This window comes from Lepisosteus oculatus, chromosome 25 (assembly GCF_040954835.1).
Source record: "Lepisosteus oculatus isolate fLepOcu1 chromosome 25, fLepOcu1.hap2, whole genome shotgun sequence".
Taxonomy (NCBI): domain Eukaryota; kingdom Metazoa; phylum Chordata; class Actinopteri; order Semionotiformes; family Lepisosteidae; genus Lepisosteus; species Lepisosteus oculatus.
The window spans coordinates 411,455-425,391 of record NC_090720.1 but is presented as its reverse complement, the minus strand read 5'-3'; the positions used below and the strand labels follow the sequence as shown (position 1 = coordinate 425,391).

The window sequence follows — 13,937 nt, the reverse complement described above, 5'->3', positions numbered from 1 at the left end:
ATTTATACACACACCACACGTCACTGAGAGAACAGGCAATCGGCCAGTGGTTAGATCCCACAAGCCAAGACCACCTCCAGTCTCACAGAAGCGGAAGTCCTGCTGGAGAGCTGTACAGTGGCCTCTCCCGTCTACATCACCCAGACCCACCCACCGGAGCCTTCTGCTACAAAGCCTTTATTGCAAGTGTACACAAAGATCGTGTGTAGAGCTCTATTAAAACATACGCATCTCAGTAAAGCAAAATATTACACAGGAGAGAAGAGTCTCTCCCTGCCATTGGACATACCCCGCGACACACAGACACACTCTCTTATACACTGACACCCTGTGATACACTGACACGCTTTCTTACACACAGACACACTCTCTTACACCCTGCCACACTGTCTTACACACTGACACACTCCCTTAAACACTGACATGCCCTGCGACACACTGACGCACTCTCTTACACCCTGACACCCTGTGATACACTGACACACTCTCTTACACCCTGACACCCTGTGATACACTGACACGCTTTCTTACACACAGACACACTCTCTTACACACTGACATGCCCCACGACACACTGACACGCTCTCTTGCACACTGGCACGCTCTCTTGCACACTGGCACGCTCTCTTGCACACTGCCAGGCCCTGTGCCGTGGTGAGGAGGCTGTGCCTGAGAGCCACTCGGCCTGAATGAAAGGACACAGCTGCTCAGACCGCTTGCCTGCCCATTCCACAGACTCTGCACGCTGGCTGGGAATGTGGATAACAGACACGGATTCTTCAGGATACAGCCTTCCAGAACTCCTCATGGCCCAGCCCCCCCCCCCGACCAGCCCCCTGACCCTCTCTGGGGTCGGTCTGCGGAGGGGCCTCCTGCAGAACCAGCACACCACTCCAATCGCACCAGGACAGAAACCGCAGGGCAGCAGACAAGAGAATCCTACCATGGATAACCAGGGAAACAGTCACGCACATGGTAATCAGAACTATAATAATAATGGCTACATCGTGTTCACATTATTTTGAAACCAGTTTAGGTCTCGATCCAACAGTCTAGAAGACAGAGTGCACACCCCAGCGCCCCTCTTGGTACTTGAGAACAGGGGGTTCGAGTCCCTCGACTGCTCTTCCTCAACACCGGGGTGAACGCGTCGCCCAAAATTCCCACTCCTGATCTCGGACACCGCGGGGCTCCCCATCTGAGCTCCTCATAGGGTGGCAGACTGCGTGTCTCCAGTCCTCAGCTGACACCCGAGAGCACGGCTCGCCTGAGCTAGAGCACGCAGCCCCGACAGACAGCGCCCCCTACAGGTGAAGGCGAGGGAGCAGCAGTGAGCGCTGTGGGCCGGTCTGAGGGGCTCGGAATCCGAACAGGCTGAACCGTTTCTCCTCTGGCAGGATCAGCACTGAGGCCGGGTTCACCGGTAGTCCGTGTGGGCGGCCCGGCTCAGCGTACAGGTCCGCCAGGGCCCACCTGTCCCACGCATCCTGTCCAGCGTCTTGCACACGACTGTCAGCAGCCGCTGTCCAGCAGGGCGCAGAAAGGGGCCCCGCAGCAGCAGAGAGACCCCCATTCGCAGGGAGCGAGGAAGTGAAGGAGCTGTCAGAGCCGGGGTCGAGCAGAGGCAGTGAGGGGGACAAAGAGATGGGGGGTCGGAGAGACGGGGGGGTCAGAGCTGAGGCATCTCCAGGGATCAGTACTCTTCCTCCTTCTCATCCTCCTCTTCAGGCAGGCCCTCCTGATCCCCACCGCCCCCCTGCAGACAGAGACGTGGTCAGGAGGACGATGGGTGAAGCGCTGATCGGCAGGCGAGGGAGACGGGCTGGTACGTACGTTCTCGGGGTACCCTCCAGGGGACTGCACATGGGCGCCCAGGCCTGCAGCAGTGCTGGGAGGGGCCTGAGGGCAGAGAGAGAGACTGTGAGGAGCAGACAGACAGTCAGAGGGACGACAGGAGCAACACAGCGCAGCCAGCGTACCTGTCCGGGGGGGCGGGCTCTCTGCTCTGGTCCCTCCCCTCCAGGAAGGGGGTGGGCAGGCCACGCCTCCTCCTGCTCATCCTCGCCGTTATCGTTTGGGTCCTCAGCTGCATCGCCGTCATCATCAGGCATCTGCCAGGACAGCCTGCAGTCAGAATCAGGACCCTGTCCCATGAACCCACAGTCCTACATCTGTAGGGCCACAGACCAGGACCCGAAAGGACAGGAGCCGGTAAAAGACAAGGAGTGTAATGAACCGTAAGTGCAGGTTAAAGACGACATTGCACCGGCCGAGAGGGACGAATATTGCAAGCAGAGCTAAGTTAAGTAATTAAAGCTTTTTCCAGTATTGCACCAGTAACAGATTGTAAAGTATTTCAGAGACGACAGTGGAAACACTGCCACTGAAAGGGAAATGGCTGATGTATTAAACTAATAGCCCACTAACTAATAACGGAAGAAATTCATTTCTTGCCCTTGAGATATCAGAGTGTGATTGTATTACTACAGTTGTACTTAAGGAATTATTCACACACCGTTAACAGAACTCTTCAAATAGTCTCTCAGGCCAGGAGTAGTAGTTCCACTGTCAGGAAAAGTGCTAATACAGTTCAAAGCCACAATAAGGTCAACAAAACCAAACCAAGTGACCAACACAGACCAACAAGCTACATGCAAAGTTATGGAAATGATAATTAGATCTAAACTAGAGAACCACTTGTATGACAGCAGGTTAGTCAGCTGTTAGTCAGCAGGAAGTTAGAGGAGACAGGTCTGCTGAACTAACTCGGCAGAGCTCCAGGAACAAGCAGCAGGACTGATGGACACAGAGCACAGGATACCTGTGGGTTTTCAGAAGGCATTAAGTTCGTCTCAAATCAGTTCTCAGACTGCAGGCACTAGCATTCAAGGAGATGCACACCCTTGAAATAAGACCCAGTAAGTGCAGGAAACACAGGATACAGATAAAGATGAGAGTTCAGACTGGGGTTGTGGAGATCTGGAACAAGCTGTCCAGCCATCCGATGTCTTATCTGCTTTCATGAAATAGCATGATGAGGTCCTTCTATCAGGACAGGAGGCACTACTTTACACAGAGGGTGGTGGGAGTGTGGAACAAGCTGCCCAGCTGTGTTGCTGAAGCCGATACCCTGGCTTCTCTCAGGAAACAGCTGGATGAGATCCGGGGGTCAGTGATGTGAACCACTGGCCTCCTCTTGCCTCTAACCCGTGTTCTTGTGTTGCTGCTCACCATGGGCTCCTGAGCCACGACTCCCTGGCCCTGTGGCAGGCCCTCCTCCTCCACAGCAGCATCTACAGGGACACAGGCAGACAGCAGGAGGCGCTGTGACAGGGAACGACACTCACAGGTCGAGACAGAAAGCATGGCTAGAGTGATCAGAGGGAAGGGGTTATGAAGATTTGGGCACTGCTGGATTGTAGCAAATTACACTGATCTAAACTGGACTACACTGTACCGTGGATTCAAATCTGGGCTTTGATGCTACAGTTGTACCTTTGATCAAGGTACTCAACCCAAATTGCATCAGCTTCATAAATGGGTCCGCGGCTCATCATATTAAAAGAGAATTGGTCCTTGACTGACGTATCTAGTTGAATAAAGGGGCCAAATGAAGAAAAACTTACCGATCTCCAGGTCTAACTCCTCTCTCCCACCTCCCTCATCCTTCTTCTCATTGGTCGTCTCAGGCACCGCCTCTTCTAGCTCATTGGCTGCAGCCTCCTGTTGGTGTTCAAACCTCGGGTTGTGATTGGTCCTCATGGGCTCTTGGTCCTGCCTCAGGTTGGAATTCATGTGGATGCTGTTCCAGCTGCAGGTGATACACAAGCACTGATCGACACGGTGACCCCCTGACCCCCTGATCGACACAGGGACAGTCAAACCATCACTCACAAACGGAAAAACAGAATGACCCTCAAAAAGGACCGAGAGACTTACTGCAGCACATTACTGACCAACACAAAATCAGACTACAGATAAGTGCTCCTCTCGCGTGAGCCGACAGCTCGTAGGACCTTGACACTTCATTCCTGCAGTCTTCCTCTTCCTCATCTCTCAATCGTCCTCTTCTTCCTCTCCACCCCCTCTCTAGATACACGTGACGCAGATGGAAAGGAGCACAGGATCCCCACTCTACCTCTCCAGCTGGCCAACACCCTGCCTCTTCAACTTGGGCCCAGTCGGCTCGGCCCGCTGGTTTCCTGTGGGTCTGCTGGCCGGAGCTCTTTGGAGCCTCAGTTCCAGCTGTCTGGCAGCCACAGGCGCCACCTGCCAGAGAAAATCAGTTGTGGACGGACGCCCATCTCATGATCTCATGATCTCATGTGCTGTGAGGCAAGAGAGGCAGGAATACAGAGGAGGGGCAGCAGGGAGGAGATGTCAGTGTTACCAGTCAGAGGAGACAGAGTGAGAGAACTGAACTGAGCAGGGTCTGTACGAACAGGGAGAGAGAGATGGAGAGACAGTGTGAGCTGAGCGAGAGGCAGGGTCTGTACAAACAGGGAGAGACAGTGAAGGAAAGAGGTGAGCAGCCCTGTCATCCGAAGCCATTAAATTGGTGCATTCCAGCCGATGATGAACTGACTGAGCTTGTTTAGGGTTTGAATGAAAACTTCCAGAACCGGCGCTGTCCATGTCTGAGCTAAATGCTGGGGAGAGAGAGAGAGTGCAGGAGAGACGGGCGAGTTTCGGATCAGTACCATATTCCGGTTCTGGATTTCGCTGACTCCACCTTCTTTTTTCACATCTGTGTTCAGATCCCGTCTTGGCTCCACCCCAGCAGGAGCCTGCTGGCCAATCACAGCCTTGCCTTCAGAGCCTGGAGGTGCGGCCGAACCCTTGGCCCCGCCCACACCAGGGGCGTGGCTGGGAGGGAACGTCTCTCTGGAAACCTGAGAACACAGATGGCAGCCAATAGGAACTAACAAGACACGAAGGGCATGTGGTCTTGGAAAATGATATTCATAATGCCAGTGACCGTGACAGTGTTGTGGCAAATATCTGTTACACCATGGAGAGAAAGAGGGAGCTAACTTATTTAAATTCTTTCAATATAAAAAGAGTTCAAAATGTTCAAATAATGGAGTGTTGGTTAGGACCTCTGTGAATTAATTATTGCAATATTGTTAATGATGGCCAGTGTATCCACCGAGGTCAAGACGCAGTGACTCTGTACCTTCTGGATGACGGGCAGCGGCTGCTCCACCCCAGGACGCTGGGGCTGCCCTCTGAAGCTGAGCTGGGGAAGGAGGCCGGGGTCCTTCAGTCCAGGCACCTTCTGCAGTGCCTGCTTGAGCTGCTGGAACTCGGCCACCTGGGTCTGAGGGAAGGAGACAGGCACGTCAAGGGGCAGCCCGTGGTGTGGACCCCACTGTGGCTCAGTCACACAGACGGTGACAAGCACACACGCACAGCCCTGCGCAGTGGGCGAGCAGGCGAGCGGGCCCCTGGGCCTTTCCCGGCTCTGCAGCCCTACCTGAGCGCTCAGCAGCTGCTCACTGATCTCCTGCCGAGCCCGTCTCAGCAAGTTCCCCTCCTCCTTCAGCTTCACCACGGTGGCTGCGAGAGATGGGTAGGCAAAACACAGCCCGCTAGCTCAGACCCGTGCCGCCCCAGCGGCGCGCAGGGCGGGCAGGGCGGGCAGCGGGGGCAGAGCACTGACCCTGCAGGGAGCTGATGTGCGCCTCGCTCTCCGTGCGCAGCTGCGCCTCCCGGTGGCGGCAGTCCTCCAGTGCGCGGCGCTGCGCCAGCTGCTGCTGCCCCTGCTCCGCCTGCAGAGTCCGGAACTGCTGCCGCACCTCAGCCAGCTGGGTCTGAAAAGCAGGCAGCTTCAGGCACGCCGCAGCGCCACCAGCACGCAGCTTCAGGCACCCCGCAGCGCCACCAGCACGCAGCTTCAGGCACCCCGCAGCGCCACCAGCACGCAGCTTCAGGCACGCCGCAGCGCCACCAGCACGCAGCTTCAGGCACGCCGCAGCGCCACCAGCACGCAGCTTCAGGCACCCCGCAGCGCCACCAGCACGCAGCTTCAGGCACCCCGCAGCGCCACCAGCACGCAGCTTCAGGCACGCCGCAGCGCTACCAGCACGCAGCTTCAGGCACCCCGCAGCGCCACCAGCACGCAGCTTCAGGCACCCCGCAGCGCCACCAGCACGCAGCTTCAGGCACGCTGCAGCGCTACCAGCACGCAGCTTCAGGCACGCCGCAGCGCTACCAGCAGGCAGCTTCAGGCACCCCGCAGCGCTACCAGCACGCAGCTTCAGGCACGCCGCAGCGCTACCAGCACGCAGCTTCAGGCATGCCGCAGCGCTACCAGCACGCAGCCAGTTCTCCTCACCGCCCGGCTGCTGCCTTTACACCCACGACTCCTCGCGGGGGCACGGGGGCACGGGGGGCACGGGGGGCATTACCTTCAGGATGCTGAGCTGGGAGCTCAGGGCGCTGTGTCTGTTCATGGCATCCTGCTGCTCGGACAGCGAGAGAGAAGAAGAGCTCGTTAAACACCTCTTTACAGCTCGTCAAACATCTATATCCACTCATTTAGCTCATGCCCTTAAATAACACGTTTTTTTATTTTTTATTTTTGTAGATCTTCAACCTTTAGGATCCAACATTTGCTTTGACAGGGACGTCCGGTCTTGCTGCTCTTACTCACCTTCTCCTTGTTCAGGGATTCCTGGGCCTCCAGCTTGTAGACCAGGAAATCTGCAAGCAGGCAGGGAGACAGAGAAAAGACTAACAGAGCTGAAGAGAGAAACACACAGACACAGCAGGAAGGTGCTGAGATGAGACTGTGAGAGACAGACAGACAGGGAGGAGAGGCAGACAGACAGACAGACAGACAGGGAGGGAGGACAGACAGACAGGGAGAAGAGGCAGACAGACAGACAGACAGGGAGGAGAGACAGACAGGGAGGAGACGCAGACAGACAGACAGGGAGGAGAAAGAACCCACCTTCCTTGGTTTTTTTGTGCTCCACTCTCTCCTTCTGCAGTGACCTCTCCAGGCGCGAGCGATGTTCATACACCACTGAGACACAGAGGGACACTGCTCAGTGGTCAAGCTCAGGCAACACTCTTCATGCAATCCACACTAAGAAAGTACGCCTGAGGCAGAAGACAGATCTGCTCTACAAGCAGCCAGACCCAGAGTCTGCAGACAGAAGGCTGGGAAACGGAGGAATGGATGGGAACATCACTTCCTGTAAGTGTTGCGCAGGCAACAAGACAAGAACACTCACAGCAGAGCTGCCTGCTCTCACCCTGCAGCTGCGCAGACAGCAACATACAAGAACACTCGCAGCAGAGCTGCCTGCTCTCACCCTGCAGCTGCGCAGACAGCAACATACAAGAACACTCGCAGCAGAGCTGCCTGCTCTCACCCTGCAGCTGCGCAGACAGCAACATACAAGAACACTCACAGCAGAGCTGCCTGCTCTCACCCTGCAGCTGCGCAGAGAGCAACAAGACAAGAACACTCACAGCAGAGCTGCCTGCTCTCACCCTGCAGCTGCGCAGACAGCAACATACAAGAACACTCACAGCAGAGCTGCCTGCTCTCACCCTGCAGCTGCGCAGAGAGCAACAAGACAAGAACACTCACAGCAGAGCTCCCTGCTCTCACCCTGCAGCTGCGCAGACAGCAACATACAAGAACACTCACAGCAGAGCTGCCTGCTCTCACCCTGCAGCTGCGCAGACAGTGCCTCCTGCTGCTGGCGGTGTCTGGCAGTCTGCACCTCCAGCGAGCGCGTCGTGTGCCTCAGGTGGCTGTACAGCAGGGCGCCCGCACACACGGCCCCCAGCGCCAGCAGGCACAGGGCCAGCTGCAGCGCCCCCTTCGGGCGCCGCCCGCACAGCGCTCCCATGGTGCTCCAGGGGGCTAGTCAGCTCCACGCGACACTGACCCCCGCATGCCCGCTCTCTGCAGCTGACCACACGTGAGTCCACACCTGGCGAAGAGAAGAGCATTCCTCCTTACCACCTAATTCACAGGAAAGGACCCAGAACCTGGCGCTGTGCTCTATCCTGCGGTGGGACAGCTGGCGCTGTGCTCTATCCTGCTCTGGGACAGCTGGCGCTGTGCTCTAACCTGCGCTGGGACAGCTTCTGGCCGAGTGAAGAAATAACCTGATTAGTCCAAATAAAAAGGACCCTGAGTCCCATGAACCCACAACCTTGCAATTGAACTGCAAAATCCGAAGAACTAGAAAGAAGTTGCAACCTCGACAGATGCAGCGCGTACAGCCTCAGGACCTTCGCCCTCACATCAGTATCAGCACGAAGCAGGACAGACGGACACAGACACGGGCGTTACCAGTCCGTAAACTCTTCACCCCTTCGTCGCACTGTCGATAATCTGAATTTACACTACTCGGCTAAGCAGCGTCCAGCCGAACCCCTGTACTTTCCCTTCTGCGTTCAGGACCGGTGCCGGGGCTCGGATCCCCGTTAGGCGTTCAGGACCGGTGCCGGGGCTCGGCTCCTCGCTGGGCGATCAGGACCGGTACCGGGGCTCGGGGGTCCGGTTGTTGTGAAGTTCGGGCAGGAGGCGTGTCTGAGAGCCTCGAGGGCACAGGAAGCTCTGTGCGCGAGGGGCAGGAAACCGCCTCACGGCTATCCCGCTGCCCGCGAGCGGGTCGCACTTTGCTGGTTTTTACTGGTGTCCTGGGACATTCGGACTCTGGGCTGAGTGGGAGAACAACCGCTGCCATCGCTTTTATTTTTACACTCCACAAGGACGCGTCTGTGCCTTTAAAAGAAACTCAATACCGCTTTGGACTGGAGCCGCCGTGGACTCGAGAGCCCGCCCCTCTCCCCTCCTTCTCAGCCTCACCATTGGCTACCAGGCCCATCGCTCGCAGTGACTGACAGCCCATGTGGCACTGGCGATTGGACAGACGCTCGACTGACCCCGCCCCTCACACGCCGTACGGCCGTGATCAAAGAAAGTTCTGCAGCGAAACATGAGTAACGGGGTGTGTAACTAATGTGCCGTTTATACTGAAACAGAATGACAGGAAGATGTGGAAAACCTCCGTAACTATTACTACATTCAGTAGCAACAACTGCAAAGACTATATTTCATTTAAATATAATATTCATTTATATTTTCATGTTAGTAACACTGTAAATACTCCCGAACAGTGATATTCGTTGTCTCCTCACAGGCCTGACCCCGCCGCTCATGTGAGTCCCAGTTTCCATCCGGCAGAGCTCTGCTGGCTGAACTCTGGCTGAACTATTTCCTACACCGAAAATCAGACCTGAGTGCAGACAGCAGTTCCTGCTCTCGGCTGAAAGGAGGGCACAGAAGTGGTAATGAATGAATTAAGAGCTGAGCTGGGAAACTGCAACAGTGAGAGGACAGTTTTGGAGTTCAGTTCAGTTCAGGCAGAGTTCCTGGACTATGAGGACACAGCCAGGTTACACAAGCTGCTGATTAGCCAGATAATTAATTATTGGGAGCTCTCTAACGAGGGTAAAGGGCTGACTGAGGACTTCTGTGTAATGAGGCTCTGGAGAGGGGCTGCGCAGAGGCATGGCAGGAAGGTATCTCCTCATCGATCGAGTTAATTATCTGGCCGGTTAGTTGCGATAATGAGGCTGGCAGGCACAACCTGGGACTCCACGCACAGCAACAAGAACTGTCGTCGGGACAGAGCTTTTTTCATCCAAGACTGACATAACATTTACAAAAACAAAATGATAATTACATAAATTACAGTCCTTTAGTGAAAGGAGAAAATCACAAGAACCATTCCGAATGAAAGGAGCCATTTGGCCTGTCTTATCCATTTGCTGTTGAGAAGCTTATTGACCCCTGGATCACATCCAGCTGTTCCCGAAAGAAGCCAGGGTATTGGGCAGCTTGTTCCAGACCCCCACCACCCTTAGGGTAAAGGATTCCTACTTTTCTCTCCCCTGTAGTTTAACTGCTCGTTCTGGAGAAGCCTGCCGGGTGGAATGGGAGTCTGACACCAGTGTCAGGTCTCCTCCTCTGCGGAGGAAAAGGCTCAGTGCCTGCTGCCCATCAGTGTAGGACGATCCCCTCAGCCCCATCTGGATGGATGCCAGAGCAGCAATAACTTTTGTTTAACATGGTGACCAAAATTCTACAAAATAATCTAAATGGGACCATTACTTGTGCATTGTGCAATTTTCACATACAGTAAGACCCTTGATTGTTGGCGTTGTCACGGCTTCAAGACTAGGGAGCTACTTGCTGTAGGTCCACGTCTGGCCCCCGGTTGGCGCACAGCTCTCCTCCCTGCCTACGGAAGGATCCTCTCCAGCTCCTCCTGAGACACTTCGACCTGCAGACCTGTCTCTGACAGACACCGGCTCTTCAAACCTCAGTGTCAGTGGGAAACGTGCCCGAGCGCAGGACGCAACACTGTGTATGTGAGAGACATCCCCAACACTCCTGGTGCACAGGATGCGACAATGGGAAGACAGACCCACTGAGTCCAGGCTGGAGTGAAAACCTGGGGAACAGCCACGCCCCAGGAGCAGGAGTGAATGTCAGTGATGTTCAGATATCCCCAATCCTGGAGGACACTGTGCTGGGTTTATTCCAGCTGGGCTCTGCATCTCCAGGGCTGAACTGATCTGCCCGCTGGTTTAGTCCTGTGTTTACCTTCTTCGCTTGGTCTGAAGCATGCAGAATAGTGCACAGCCTCTCCTCAGACTGCTGGCTGGGCGCTGTGTCTGGTGGGAGCTCTCAGTAGCTGATCTGTTGAAGAAGAACAGACACAGGTGGGAATAACACTCTATCAGACACACCCTTCTTTCTTTCTGCAAGGGTCCAGGGGAGTACACTTCAGGCAGCACATCTGGAGAAGGGTTGTTCTGAAAATCTGAAACTTCTGAAAGAGCTGAAACAGGTTTACAAATAAGGCTCTTTCTGTTACTCCATGATCAGGCTTGGGAACTGCTGCTGTAGATCGTTGTACAATCACAGGCACAGCAGCTCGTCCTGCCTGTGTGTCTGCTGGTGTCCCAGTTTGGCCCAGTAATGATCTACTTTCCAGTAAACCTGCAGATACGCTGGCCCTCTGGGACCAGGATCTGGGAGGAGTTGTAGTGTCCAGTGCTGTACCCTGTGCTGGATCCTGGCGGGCACGTTGTTGGACTCACTCTGATGGCAGGACGTTGCCATGGGAGCAGTGCCCCGCAGGTGGGTGTCCCTGTGCCTGCCCAGGTGAGAGAGCAATGAGCTGGTTGCCGGGGAACTGATGTGGGGATGAAATGGGGCATAAGGAGGTGACATATCAGCAGTGAGGGGCAGTTCAGTCAGACACACAGAGCCAGAGCACTGTAGTGACACAGGCAGCCTGGCAGGGGACAGGCACGCGTGCAGGAGCCTCTGAACGCAGACGGGATCCACTGCCCGGGCTGGACCGGACCCAGAAACCCGGGCTGGGCTGTTCTCTCCAGCGGCTGTTGTCCCGGCTCACGGCTGAGTGAAGCTCTGGGAGTGTAGGGACAGCCCTCCGCCGCTGTGCCAGAGGCCCCAGGATGGCACAGGTCCTGCCGGTCGATGCCATCCTGTTCGGGGTGCTGGTCCTGTCGGGCATTGTGGGGAACGTACTGGTCATCTGTGCGGTGAGAAGGCATTTCACTCTGTTTCCCTAACCTTGACTTCATCATGCTACTGTTTCTGCACCTTCACCATTTTCATAGTGCACTACCTATTTGTACTGTGCCGTTCCCTGTTTGTGCTGTACCCTTTGTGTGCAGTCTTTGTGCCAGCTCTTCAATGCCTCGGTGTGTTTTTATACTACTTGTCTCTAACTTCGCTCCCCCTGCTCCTCTCTCCCCCGCTCTCCTGCTCCACTCTCCTTCTCTCTCTCCCCTCTCCCCTCTCTGTCTCCTCTCCCCTCTCCTCCTCTCTCTGTCTCCTGACGGCTGTTCCTTTCTTCCCCCCCGCCTTGCCCCAGGTGGTTCAGTCGGTCCTGCAGAGCTCCTTGCTCAGGATTCCTCCCTCCGACCTGATCCTGGCCAACCTGTCGCTGGCCAACCTGCTGACCTCCTTCTTCCGCACCGTCCCCATCTTCGTCTCGGACCTGGGGCTGGAGGTGTCGCTGGCGCCGGGCTGGTGCCGGCTCTTCATGTTCCTGTGGGTGTGGTGGCGGGCCGTGGGGTGCTGGGCCACGCTGGGGCTGAGCCTGTTCCACTGGGCCATGCTGCGGCGCCACTCCTTCATGTCCGGCCTGCAGGCGCACCGGGCCGAGCTGCGGCGCGTGTGCGTGGCCCTGGCGCTGGTGTGGGCGCTCAACTTCGCCTACTCCCTCCCGGCGCTCGTGTACTCCACCCACTCGCGCGGCAACACCACTGTGGAGCTCATGGTGATCAGCTGCACCACACGCCCCCTGCTGGGCTGCGTCTGGGAGTTCCCCTCCGAGGTCCAGGGCATCGCCTTCGCCACCGCCTCGCTGGTGGTGAACGAGCTGGTGCCCCTGGTGCTCATGGTGGGCACCAACCTGGCGTCGCTCTGTGTGCTGCGGCGCCACATCCACACGGTGGCCGGGGCCAACGTGGAGCTGCAGGGCCACATGGCCTCGGAGCGCAGGGCCAGCCACGTCATCCTGGTGCTGGTAACGCTGTTCGTCACCTGCTGGGGGCTGCAGGTCACCGCCGTGACCCACTACAACTACAACCGTGGGCGCCAGGCCGAGACCCTGCTCACCGTTTCGCACTTCGCGGCCTCCGTCTTCGTGGGCTTCAGCCCCCTGGTGGTGGCCCTGGGGCACAGCAAGCTGCGGGGGAGGCTGCGGCGCATGCTCAGGCTGCACTGCGGCAGGAGGGAGGGGCCAGGGGGAGAGGACGTGGGGGACAGGGAAAGAGACAGAGAAGCAGCGACCAAGACTTCTACCACCTCGAGGCCCTGCTGAGCCAAGAGCTGAGCCAGCTGGTCCTGAGACTCACTGGCCCGAGCCACACCGACACCAGCCAGCCTCAGGACAGCACTGCTAGAGCACCACGACTCAGACTCAACCACGTCACAGCACAATACACACAACTCACAACCAGCCTCAGGACAGCACTGCTAGAGCACCACGACTCAGACTCAACCACGTCACAGCACAGATCAAACAGCAATATTTCACACACTGGGACACACACACACAAGCACAACATAAACTGGAATGCTACAGAACCCTAAACAGACAATACACACTAGCCAAATATCTGACCAAATGGAAACAGACCCTGATGAAATACAGGCTCAGTGACCACAGGCTGGACACGGAAACTGGACACAGGCAGAGCTGGCTGCCCAGAGAGGACAGGCTGTGCTCCCACCGCCAATGGGGAGAAACAGAGACAGAGACACACTTTGTGCTGCACTGTGGAAAATACTCTTGGTTTAGACAACAATTCCTCCGTAAATTGACAAACCTAATTCCAGAATTCCCGCACCTGCCAGAATTAGAACAGCTCTCAATCCTACTGGGAGACCTCAGTTGAACTGGCAGCCGAGTATATCTCCTGTCACATCCTAAGGAACAGTGAGCCTGTCTCTCAATAATGTTCTATGTGTTGTATGTTGTATGTTAACGTTATGATGTGTTTGTATTGTAAATGTCTGTACATGTTGTGTTGATTGTATCTGCTTTGGCAGAACCGTAATTCATCGTCATGCCAATGGAGCTGCTTGAATTAAATTGAGAAAGGAGGGAGGAGCCAGTAAGAGGAATTCACCATATTATTGTTGCAATTGTTTGTTAAAGTCTTGTTAATCGTTATTGCCTTGACAAAACTGTTATCAGTGGTCGTGCTAATAAAGTTCTTTGAATTTGAAATTGTTTTAAGCATGAGCACGTGTCTCTGTGTGCATAAGTACAGCTATGGATGTGTGAGTATCTTTGTGTAAGTATAACTCAGTATGTGTCTGTGAGTGTTGTGTAGGTGTGTGTTATGTATTTAATTCC

The 13,937-nt window shown here is 55.6% G+C and overlaps 2 protein-coding genes across 9 annotated transcripts; one reads left to right on the top strand and one right to left on the bottom strand.

Moving 5' to 3' along the window:
- Positions 1 to 157: 157 nt before the first annotated feature.
- Positions 158 to 8,596, bottom strand: LOC102683893 (Golgi integral membrane protein 4-like). Of its 8 annotated transcripts, none has more exons than XM_069183630.1 (15): positions 8,511 to 8,596; positions 7,685 to 7,952; positions 6,956 to 7,030; positions 6,656 to 6,705; positions 6,411 to 6,464; positions 5,663 to 5,813; positions 5,477 to 5,559; positions 5,177 to 5,320; positions 4,701 to 4,892; positions 4,139 to 4,269; positions 3,627 to 3,811; positions 3,232 to 3,293; positions 1,980 to 2,111; positions 1,834 to 1,899; positions 158 to 1,756 (listed from the first exon to the last, which is right to left on the bottom strand). In XM_069183630.1, exons 2-15 carry the CDS (start codon positions 7,866 to 7,868, stop codon positions 1,694 to 1,696), a joined length of 1,572 nt encoding a protein of 523 aa, XP_069039731.1. In that variant the 5' UTR covers positions 7,869 to 7,952; positions 8,511 to 8,596; the 3' UTR covers positions 158 to 1,693. The 8 variants fall into 8 exon arrangements, with proteins under 8 accessions (XP_069039731.1, XP_069039726.1, XP_069039728.1 ...); XM_069183625.1 differs by having other exon boundaries at positions 7,685 to 8,028; positions 8,093 to 8,563; XM_069183627.1 differs by having other exon boundaries at positions 8,178 to 8,563.
- Positions 8,597 to 8,723: 127 nt separating this feature from the next.
- On the top strand, positions 8,724 to 13,777 carry ora4 (olfactory receptor class A related 4). Its single transcript, XM_006642122.3, has 3 exons — positions 8,724 to 8,978; positions 9,171 to 11,607; positions 11,943 to 13,777. Exons 2-3 carry the CDS (start codon positions 11,521 to 11,523, stop codon positions 12,894 to 12,896), a joined length of 1,041 nt encoding a protein of 346 aa, XP_006642185.2. The 5' UTR covers positions 8,724 to 8,978; positions 9,171 to 11,520; the 3' UTR covers positions 12,897 to 13,777.
- Positions 13,778 to 13,937: the final 160 nt, after the last annotated feature.

Bases quoted from the DNA above. Each gene is read 5' to 3' on its own strand.
- LOC102683893 (XM_069183630.1), bottom strand. From the start codon at position 7,868: ATGGGAGCGCTGTGCGGGCGGCGCCCGAAGGGGGCGCTGCAGCTGGCC. The intron at 6,706-6,955 runs GTGGGTTCTTTC...GCCTGCTTGCAG, and splicing joins GCACAAAAAAACCAAGGAAG to ATTTCCTGGTCTACAAGCTG. The intron at 5,560-5,662 runs GTCAGTGCTCTG...CATCTCTCGCAG, and splicing joins GCACATCAGCTCCCTGCAGG to CCACCGTGGTGAAGCTGAAG.
- ora4 (XM_006642122.3), top strand. From the start codon at position 11,521: ATGGCACAGGTCCTGCCGGTCGATGCCATCCTGTTCGGGGTGCTGGTC. The intron at 11,608-11,942 runs GTGAGAAGGCAT...GCCTTGCCCCAG, and splicing joins ACGTACTGGTCATCTGTGCG to GTGGTTCAGTCGGTCCTGCA.